Here is a 12074-nt window from a genome sequence, read left to right as displayed (position 1 = left end):
CTTACAAAATATTTTATTTATTTAAATATTAAGATAGATTTATTAAATTATTGGTATGACTTTTTAAAACAATATTTTGTTCCTATGATAACTTACTTTTCAAGCCATACTTTAGTATAGTTCAAAAAGTAAACAAACGAAATTTCCGATATAAATTGTTTAGTAAGAACTCATTATTTCTGAAGATAAACTGATGCATATGTGTTTGATCTATTCTAATAAATTTTTAGCAGATATATAGTGCTAAAATTATTTTTAAAAAGCTATAGAACTTGATAAAATATTTTTTTTCTTAAAAAATTAAGAACTAATGATAAAAGCTTGTTTCATAAAAGTCATATGTTAAATTTGAAAATTTAGATATATTAAAACTTGAATTAAATATTTTGACAATAAGTTTGAGATAATATTTTGGTTATTACTTTAAAACATTAAGAAATAAAAATTTAAAAAGCAAAATATATAAAACTTAAAAATTTATCTTATGTTATTCAAGTTTTATCTATATACTTTAAACGTACTACTTGATAAGTATAAATCCAAACAAAATTTCTGATTTTATTAAAACTACAACAAATAAAGCTTCTTTAAATTAACGATTTCCATAACAGGTGTTTCTTTATATTTGAAACTATATCTTAGCAATAAAATGTATTTTATTTTCATATAGGTAAAACAAAGCACATGTTAGAATCGATATATTTAATCATGCCTACCTTTGAGGTAACTTTGTGCGATTTTTATCTATTTTTTTTCTTTTATATCATTCAATTTTAAGTAAATTAAAGCTAAAAATAAAAGTTATTATTTATAGTGATCTTTTAAATCATTAAATTTAAAGTTGTGATACACTAGATCCACAAACTAGCATCTTGATATTTTTTTACTAATATTTCATGTCTTTCAATGTTACTAAATGGCATAACTTGATTCGTATTAATTACAAAACCAATCGGCCCGCTGTTATTTCTTTAAATAATAATCGAAGTTAAACTTTCAAACTGTTTAATATTTGAGCAATAAAGTAGATTATAAACATCTAGTTAATTTAAGCTGACTAGTATAACAAGTTATACTTCAGTTTGACAAGATTTTGTAAAAATATAAGTAGTTTTATCATAGGTGTCTATTTAATACTTTATGCTCAAGAAGGTTGAGAAGTTACTGCTATTTATATTAATTAGGTTGTGACGTCACCAGACTCTACTGTGCTACTCTTGGGCGTTGTCGGTGGCTTGCAACTAAGTTCTGCTGCGGCGGCAACTGACCGGCTCCCGAACGCGTGGTCATCTTGACGAATTTGTTGTGAACTTTTTTATTCATGATGGGCTTATCTATAATAGTATAAGCGAATGAATAGTCATTTTAACAATAACAAGAATTAAAACAAACAGAAATGCAACGAATTATTTAATTAATAAAGTCTGAATGAATATAGAGTATAAAAGAATGATAAAATTTTAAGTAGTAAACCACAAAAACTGAATAAGATAAAATATAAAAACAATAGCTAAACTTAAGAAATAAAGTATAAAAACTGAAAGCAACTAAAATCGACTTATACTTTGTAAGAATCGACAACAAGCCACGTAATCGCTCATGCGTAGTATATATATAGTGTTTTAAAAACCATTTTTTGTCATTTATCTCAAATCTTATAACAGAGAAGAAATGTCAGACTGCTACAAGGTGAATTAAAATTATGATATTTTTTATTAAAAAGCTCTAACTCTAAAAGAAAACACCCAGTTAAATTTAGTTTATTCAACAAGAATAAAAATGAAAGTCGTCCACCTCTATATTGCTGGTTTGTTTTTACCTTGTGGTTAACCCTGTTTTATAATATTCTATTTTCCAAGATGCTCCACAGAAGTCTACAGTAGAGATCTCGTCATAGTTTTGGGATTTTGAATGAAGACCCTCTCTACTGGTATGTCACAAATAATGGTAATTAATTAAAAGCAAACAAATCAGCTAGATAGTTTTTAAATTTGTTATAACTGTTTAGTTTGAAAAAATGTTAACATAATGCTAGTTAGTTAAAATTTTATTTTTAGAAATAGTTAAATTTCAGCAGACTTTATTTATTTTTGAAAGTATATTTTATTATTTATACCTGATTAATTTTCAAACAAACTTGTTAAAATTTTTTTTTTTAACATTTAGTCAAAAAATGTAACCGGAAATTTAATTGTGATTTTTGACTAACCTTACCTGCTTGGAGATCAAACCAAAATCGACTGTAATATTAAACTTACCCAGTAGAATTTAGTGGACATGATTATATATAAACAGCAGTGCGAAGTACAATGTTTTATATACGCAAAGCTAAAGCATAATATTTATTAAGTTTGTTAATACGTCATAGTATAACTTAGTTAATACTTGTTTTTATTTTAAATACTTAAAACTATTTAATAAAAAAACTATTGATTAGCCTTAATTTTTTAGAGCTAATTAAAAAAAGTTTTCTTTTCTTTCAGTTTTTCATAAATTATTCGTATCAATTTGTGATTTAGTAATAATTTTTAATAAATTTTTTTTAAATTTTACAATAAAAGTTTTAGTTTTAGAGATTTTATTTTTATCTTTTAGTTTAGTAAGTTTCGTCTTAATAAATTAAATTATCAAAAACATAAAAAGCTCTACAAAACATAAAATACAAGTCAAGTTGTTAATAAATACATTTGTGTACTTTTTACTTTATAGATTACAATAAAAGTTCTTAACTTAATGATAAGGAAAACGAACAATTTAAATTTTATTAACAAAGAATCTTTCACGTGTTTGAACTTAATCAAACGAGATCATCAGTTGAATAAATTTTTATTCAAATAATCTTTTCCTTTTTGCTATAGTTATACTTATGTCGTGAAAACAAAAAACATGTGATTTGTTAAAGGATTCCTAGATAAAAATAAAACACTTGGAGTTGTAAATTAATCAATACTAGATTTTAAAACATATTTCATTCTTTGTTTTCAAAAAAAATCTTTCCTTTTAAAAACGAGCTCCATTCGTAGTTATTAAGTTTATCTTTAGTATATACTTTTTTATCTACTAAAACATTGATAAAACTACGCCAATATTGACATAGCGCATTAAAAAAAAAAAAAACTTCAAAACTTTATGGTTATGTCAAAATTTGATGCATTTTTTCCTCTTAAAAGTCTTAGATTTATTTAACTTTAATTGTTAATTAGGAGGTATAAACTTCGTACTTATTATACATCAACAGGTCTATTCGCAGGGCAAAAATCAAACAAAAATAGTTTTAAAAATAATACCAAACAAGTTAGACGTGTGCTTTTATTAAAATAAAAAATCAGACTAGTTAAAAAACAGCTCTACGTACAAAAAGTTCAGCAAAAATTTTAATTGAATTGAGTGTTATTGTATCTTCTTTCTATATTATATTTTTCCAGTTTCGTCAATTTATCATCTAAACTCCACAAACGATTGTTGTATAGATCATCAATCAGTCTTTCACCTGAACAATAATTGTACAGCTGCCATGTTAAATAAGCGTCACTGGATGGATTCGAATGTAAATCTTCTATCTCTTCAAGATTTTTACTTTCGCACAGTGCTTGAAGACCTTGTCTAGGCTGGAGAAAATTTAATTTAATTTAGTAACTTTCATGTGGTTTTAGGTAAAAATTAAGAAAGAGCCTGAAAATCTTTTAAAAGATACGTTTAATTAACGAAAGAGATTTACTAAATTAATTGAAAACTTGATAAAAAATAAATTTATTGTATTAAAAAAGTTTGAAGCTTATGAAAATATTTTACATAAAAAACATTATAGCTCACACTTTGTAAATAAAATTTTAAAAACCTTACTTAGTATTATATTTCATCTATCAAAGCTTAGGAAAATGGTGTATTTTAACTATAATTGAAAAACAATTATGTTACCATAATTCAACTTTTATTAAACTATATAAGACAGATTCTAACTTCATTTTTAAAATGAGAACTATTTTTGACCAAGTATTTCATATCAATGTAGTTTGGAAAATATTTTTCTAATACTTCTTTGAATTGTTGTAAGCTTTCAGGAAGTTGTGGTCTATCAACTAGCTTTATTAGATATGCAAAATCAAACAACCTGTTTTAATTTTATTAATTAAAATTAAAGCTTTTATAAGCATGTGAGGTACAAATTGATGAACAAGAGATCTTTTCGTTCACCTAGGCCTTGTATTAAAAAATTAATATCTTATTTATTAAGTAATACTTTTACTTTCTAAACAAAATTTATAAAAATAAAAATTTCAAGCACAAATGAAACAATAGTTTCTAAATAGTTTGGATCAAACAAAAAGTCAACATTGTTTCGTTATGTTTTAAAACGGAATTTCATACTCAAGTAATTTTCAAATCTTTTATATAAATTATCAATCAAATTTAAACAGTAAAAGTAAATCAAGTAGTTAGTTACAGTTTGAAAATATCTTATAATGTATGTTTATCTTCATTATTTTGTTAATTTAAATTAACATCAAAATAGTATATTCTACATTGTTAAATATTATTTTTCTTAGATTTTGGTTGTACACAAGTTACAAACAATTCATTTTAGCTTGGTTTAATAAACCTCAAACGAACCCTTGAAATGTTATCCATTTGAAATTTGGGTTCCCCATTAAACCAAGTTGCAAAAATTTTGAACGGAAGTTATCTCTAGGGATTCCATTTTGTTGGTACAATGATAAATTAACTCCGCTTTTTTCAAGGAATTCAATTGAACCATCATTTTTTTCTTCACTACTGCAAAGTTAAGCTGGTTTAGTAGTTTTAGCACTTTTAAATTATTATTTTTTAATAGTACTTTTTCGAATAATTAGTTCTTGTTAATCCTTTTAAATAGAATTATATGACTATTCAGATATTTTAATAAGTAAGTTTGTAACTTGTTAGTTAACATAAAACTAGTGCATTCTAAAAGTTGTAAATATAACTAAAAAACTTAAAATAGTACAAGTAGTTGAACTAAATAGCATTCAAATACATCACATCATGAGGTTTTTCGAAAAAAGTACTTTAATAAGTTTAATATACATGTTTGACACATTAAATTATACATTTTTATTAAAATTAGTTTGTTAGAAAATGCAGCGTATAAAATAAAATCCTAACCTTTTATCCCACTGAATGTTGAATCTTATGTTAAGAGGTGGAAAATATCCATTAGGATCAATTATTGAAAGTCCAACGCTTATTACATTTGAGATATCCACATTTGGTTTCAAGTGACCTTCGTACACTTGAGTACCTCTGTTACTCGTTCTAAATTGTTGATCATCACCTAACGGGCATCCGGGATATTCGGTATCCTTAGAAAAATAAATTAAGTCTATTAATGAAAGTTCTACGTTCTTTATCATAGTTAAATTTCAAACATTAATTAAGATTATTATTTATGAATCAGATAATTTATCTGAAAATAAATATAAATATTTTACTAACTAGTTTGTATTTAAATTATTACGCTAAGTTTGTATTTTAGTATCTAATTAATTAGCTTACTAAAATAGGTTTAAAAGCATTATAATAGAAGAAATTCAAGCTATAACATACCATTGCAATATACAAATTTTGCACATTTTTTATGTGGTTACTTATAAATTCCATATTTGCATCGAAGTTGTATTTCCATATGTCTAAAGATATGTATTCACTCATTGTATTTTCTTTTTTATACAAATCTGAAAAAATTAAACTAAATAACAAGAATATAGGTTATGCAAGTATACTACTTAAACTAAGTCATTGACCATACAGCTATTAAAATAGTTTTATCTAACAAAGCTAAAAAGCTGTATCAAGCTTTACAAATTTCTACTAAATCAGAATTTCTTTCTTATTTAAACATATTTTTAATTTAAAATAATTACATATAACTTTTATTTTAAATGAATTAAATACTTTTAGAAGTATAATATTTTCTGTATTTGTATTGTTGTACATTCAATAAAAATTATACATTTTAAAATTTTGGTCATATTAAAGGAATATTTTTTTGTTAAATATACTAGTAAGCTCAAAAACATTAAGGCATTTCTAACAAACTTGCATTTATACTAATTAAATTATCAACTTGTAAAAATTAAATCATTAGGCTAGTAGTTTGTGTCATATTAAATGTTGTAAATACTTATTCAATTTTTAATTTTTTAGTAAACTAATTAATATACTTTTTCGTTGTATTTTAATTTAAACAGGAAAATAAGAAAAATATTCTTTTATTGAAAAATAATACGGTAACACTTTGTTTAAAACCTTTGAATTAAATTAATTTTAATTTTTAATATATAATGATTGTTTTAAATGATTTACATCAGAATACAAAAACAACTTAATTGCAACTTAATGATAAACTAGTAAGCTCATTACAACTTAATATATTATAAATATTTTAAGTTCCAATAAACACCACTATAAAAAATTTCAGGCTCTTTTTATATATATATTAAGCAAAGAAAACTATTTAAAGCATAAAAAGAACTTGATTTTATAAATATAATAATTTTTTTTCCTTTGTGAAATGTAGCTCAATTTATGGAGGAAAAGTTTAAAATTTATGTAATAAATGTAAAGATAATTTTATTTAAAGGTATTCTAATATTAATTAGAAAATTCTAGGAAACTGTTGCCAATAACTTTATAAAACTCTTATTTAGTTTAAACAATGGCAACAATTTCTAACATCACAACTTGAATAAAGACTTGACTTGATAACTTAACTTAAACAATTTCATTTTAATCATGCAAGTTGTCATGTTAAGTTTTTTGTTATTTAACATTTTTCCTGGACACTTTTGATTATGTTTTAAATATTTATTATTGAAATAATCTTTTTAGTATATAACTTATATATTATATATGCTTGCTTATGCTTAGCCATTCTTTACTAAAACTAAAATAAAACTATTAAACAGTCATATTGAAATTGGTAAGAAATTTTAGTTCAAAATAATTTTTTTAAATGGTTATGCTAATGTATATTGTTTGCTTTTAAAAATTACATAAAACTTGCCTGACACTTATAAAAACAGGGTTGCCACTCTCAAAATCAAAAAACTGTCTTGAGTTACCACAAACTGTCTAAGTCATCCTGAGTTTATTGAAATTCTCAAACTTTTTTTTTCTTTCCAAATTTAATAAAAATCAAGTTCCTTAGCTAAACTAGATAAAAAATAACAAAATATTAATTATAAATCAAATAAATCTCATTCAAAATAAAAAAATAAAAACTGTCACCTGCGTTTTTTCTTAGATAATAAAATTGTGTTGAGTTGGCCTGCATTAAAGATAAGATTTTTTTAAAACTTCAAAATATCCAGAGTGTTCCTAAGTTTCCAAAATATCCCAAGTCTGTGGAATTCCTGTAAAAATCTGAAAGTAAAAAAAAAATTCTATTTAGGAAATGCATTGATTTAAAGTTAAATAAAGAAAAAATATATTTAGTATACACAAGAAAATACTGCGAAAAACATGAGTAACACTTAGTGAACTGGATATTTTAGACTAAATATCTTTGACAAATTATATTAGATTAGCAGGGTTTTCAAAAAAAGTTTGTCATTCTATAAATTTAGCGGGGTTTTTTAAAAGTCACCCTGAAAAGTTGGCTATATATAAGAAATTCTACTTGTTTCAATACAAGTTGGCTTGAAAAGTGTTTTCACAAGTATATACAAAACTTACATTTGCAACTTATTATTTAAAATTACTTGTACTATTTAGATTCTAAGTAGTGATTCTACTTGAAAAGTAATGTTCGAAGTCTTTGAACATTACTTTTTAAGTGTTAGTATTCTAACTTCATACAGTGAAAACAAAAAGAAAACAAATCAAATTAAAATCTATAGAATTAATCAACAATAATACTAAAGCTATTAGTTGATCAAACAATATAAAATATAAAAATACTTATCAAGAATGTTCAATATTACAAAATAGTGAATAAGTAATTTGTCATACAGTGATAAACTTAATTGTTCAAATTAAAAATTTCAAAGTTCGTAACTCAAAACATTAACAAATATTAGCAGTTTAAAGGCTAAATTTAAGTATGTTTATATCAAGTATTTTTTTAGTTTCAAAAACTGCTTGATTAAATTTTTCAAAAACTTAAACTTAATTAATTTTTAACATTATTTTAGTCAATTAATCTCAAATATTTTAGTGGTTTTAACATTAGAGCTTGAATGTAAATTTTTTTGGCAAGCAACAAATACATAGCAAAAAAGTCTTAGAGTAAGATGAAAAAAACATACCTTTTTACATTTTATTTGTACATGTTTGCACCAGTCTATAATTTGTACTTGTATAATAATAAATCATACTAACATTATTGTCTAAACATATAAAATTCAAGATTGATTGTCGTAAAAAAAACTTGAAACTTGAATGTCGGCTATTTATTATTAATTTTTCTCAAATAAAATTAAAACCAAATTACTATAGATTACTTCTATAAATACGCATTAGAATTGAAAATTTAAATTAAAATTTTCTTAAACAAAGGTCGGTTGTTTGATTTATTTTTGATTTTTTTACATAATGATTGCCATAGCTTAGGTAAAAGGTTATTCTAGCGGAAGAAAACACTATTCAGCACTTCTTGTGGCCAAAAGAGTAAAGCTTTTAAAACAACCAAAATTCATGAAACTTTATGAATCTTAAAAACAACTGAACGAATTTGACTTATGAATGTTCTTGTATATCGATTAAAGGTTTGCTTGTTTTGATACAAAATGTTACTCCAGATTACTCGTGTAGAAATTTTCACTTAGAAATCTTAAAGAGGCGCCAAAATTTCAAATAAAAGTAATTTGTTCATCAAAGTATAAATAAAATTTAAAAACTGTTTAAATTTAGCCATATTTACTCCTGATAAAAAATATGGAGCTATTTCAACTATATATCTTTTAACTCTCTGATGTTCTATTACACGAACTCTAGTTTTTAAGTAAAAAATAGAAAATTCTTTAAATTTGTTTAAGTAATAATGTTTATTTTGTTTATGTATTGATTATATATATAGTGATTGTATGTAATAATGTTATACTGCCTGTTTTGAATAATTATTTTATGCATTTTATGAATTTATTATTTTATATATGTTTTAGATAAGTTGATTGATTTCATAAAAACAAAGATTATTTTGAGGAAAAGACTAAAAAGAATTTTGATTTTAAAAAATAAAACAAATTGTACAGTAATCTTCCTTTGTTGTACCAACATATGTTTCTGTGTGTCAACGAATCAACACACTTCAACTGGGTTCTGTAAAAAAATAATTACTGTAATGAAAGAATAGAAGCATAGAACAAAGTGGGTGTATACATGTTTTTTATTAAAATAAAATAATTACTACAGATAATAAATAATAAAAGGTAAAATACTTAATATTAAATCCGACTGTTGTAAACTATATAAAATTTGTAAATATTAAGTCTAAAACACTTAAAGTAAACTAAAACACACAACAAAACAACACATCACAATATAAACAAAGCACTCACGTTAATGAAAAGATAAACTGATTCAAATTTACTAGTATTAATGAATGAACGAAATACATTCATTACATCTAATAATTAGGTCACAATATAAATGAGGTTATTTCAACTGTTTAATTTGTATTGCAAAGTTTGTTAATTTAGCTTTTATGTTTGTAATCTATTTTGGACGAAAATAAAACATCAACCATTAGTTTGTGAATCAATAAAATTTAATTAATTTAACAACGGCGAAGACAATAAAAGTCACAGAAACTTAATGTAACATGTATATTATAGATTAAATGCTTGTAAAGATTAAATCAAAGTTATATATAATTAGGAACCAGATTTAGTTCAAATGTAAAAATCAAAAAAAAAAAAATTTAGAAATCAAAACTTAAAATACTTAAAAAACTTTAAAAAAAACCAAACTTATTATTAAGCAGTAAGCTTACAAAATACTCACCGATAATTAAGTTGCAGCGACATACTTTAAATCACAATGACTTAAATTACATATATATTGTGTTTAACAATTGTAAAAAAAAAAAAAATAAAAAATAAATAATTGATTGATAAAGTAGCAGTCGGGTGTTTAAATTAAATATACCATACAGATATTTTAAATATTCAATAAGTAAACTGTGTTATATATGAAAGTTAAAATGTAAAATAACAAGGTGGTCATATGCTAAGTATAAACCTGCAGTAAAAAGATAAGGAAATATTGCAGAAACTTATTTTTTGCACCTCATACCAGAGCATGTGAAAAACAAAATATCTGGTAGCCTATCACTAGGTATTGAAGAATTTGGAAGGTATGTGATTTTAACATCTGACTTAGACATGATCAAAACAAAAGATAGTGCAAGACAAGGCAGTTGTTTCAAGAAACAGAAAAAAAAAAACAGCTGTCTTACTAATGTAGATATAAACTGTCAGACAAAAAAGTTTTAAAGTACTTGTTTTTAATTTTAAATCATTATTTCTTTATTTTAAATTTTCCTTAACTTTAGGTTTTATGAAACTAATCAAATTGTAAATAAATTGTTACAACTTTTTTGTTTCAATAACCAACGCTGATATTAAAGTTTTACGAAATTTCAAAATAAGACTTATTGAAAATTATTTTATTATTTAGAAATATAAGCATAAACAATACTTCCGTATTACTAGGATTCGAAAACCTATTATTAGTAATTATTAAAGGATGGCAATTTTACCCTCTAACCTAGAATTTTAAATAATTTCTATGTACAAATTAATAAGTGTAGATTAGAAAAAGCAGCTGTAAATAAAACAATAAATATATATAATTTTAGGTTTGCCACACACTCAAAATAACTCTGATTTTCTTGAAAAACTATAACTAGTTTGAAGTTTTTATTTAAACTTAGGCTAATTATTTTTTTTTTGCAAAACTCCGGCTAGTTTGAGTTTTTAGTTTTATCCTATAAATCTTAGCATATTTTTTATGACTTTTTCTGATAACTTTTTTTTAGTTTTTGGCTTGTTTAACTTTCTTTGTTTTCACGTTTTATTTTTAACACAGGCTAGTTTGGTGTTACTTAAGTCAATATTTTATCACTCAAGCTGGTTTTGTTTTTGCACCGATAAAGGCACCTTGATTACAATTTTGATATGAGTTCATTTAACAGGGTTGCCAAAAAACTTTGAGTTTGACAATTTAGGCTAAAAATCATTGAAAAATCTGAAATTTAAGAAATTTTGAAAAAAAAACCTGGAATTTTGAATAAAAATAATTAAAATCTTAAATTTTAAATACTTTTTCTTCATGAAAGCTATATTTCATTAATAAACACTATGTTTTTTAATAAAATAAATACCAAATAAGATGAAATTGGTAAAAAAATAGCTATATATGACTATTTTAGGTACTACTGTTAAGTTGCCAGATGAATTAAACTTAACATAAGTTTTAAAGTGTTTTAAACTGAAAAATAACAAAAGTTGGACGTATTTATACTTCCATTTCATACATTATTTTAAAAATAGTTGATTAAAAAATATAGATTGAACGCAGTTTAAAATAAATCAGCAATACACAAACAAATTAAGCACTAAATTTAGTTTTAATCACTGAAAAATGAAATTCTGCTCAATATCCAACTGTTATGCACAAGTTCATTTGTTTAACTTAAAATTTATTTATGTTTTTTATAATAAATAAGCTTAAAAATCGGAACAAAAAAATTTATGTGTTTTAAGGGGAGTTTAAAGTGTATACACAAACTTTTTATTTTTATAATATTTATCATTAAAATCAAAGTTTTAATTTTTGAATTGTTACTAAACTTTCAATAGATTTAATGTAGGAATTATATATACTAACAAGATTATAACCTTTTAAAAGTATTTTTTTTTCAAATAATTGTACTTTTTTTATATTTTCAAACAATTTATATATTATAATCGTTCTATAAATTGTATAAATTTTTTTGAAGTTCTGATACAATTTATATAACTGTTGTAAGGGGTTTTTTAGTTGTTTAATAAATATAATAAAAACTTAGCAACAAAATTTGCTTTCTATTTAAG

The 12074-nt window shown here is 23.4% G+C and overlaps 1 protein-coding gene across 1 annotated transcript; it reads right to left on the bottom strand.

Moving 5' to 3' along the window:
* Positions 1 to 1203: 1203 nt before the first annotated feature.
* Positions 1204 to 5688, bottom strand: LOC145835531 (CCR4-NOT transcription complex subunit 7-like). Its single transcript, XM_082943177.1, has 5 exons — positions 5584 to 5688; positions 5143 to 5339; positions 3961 to 4111; positions 3458 to 3608; positions 1204 to 1334 (listed from the first exon to the last, which is right to left on the bottom strand). Exons 1-5 carry the CDS (start codon positions 5686 to 5688, stop codon positions 1204 to 1206), a joined length of 735 nt encoding a protein of 244 aa, XP_082799303.1.
* Between the last annotated feature and the right edge of the window lie 6386 nt (positions 5689 to 12074).

The sequence above is a fragment of the Thalia democratica genome, chromosome 5 (genome assembly GCF_965202585.1).
Source record: "Thalia democratica chromosome 5, ktThaDemo2.hap1.1, whole genome shotgun sequence".
NCBI lineage: Eukaryota > Metazoa > Chordata > Thaliacea > Salpida > Salpidae > Thalia > Thalia democratica.
The sequence above is the reverse complement of the archived record's forward strand: the minus strand, read 5'-3'. Positions and strand labels throughout refer to the sequence as shown.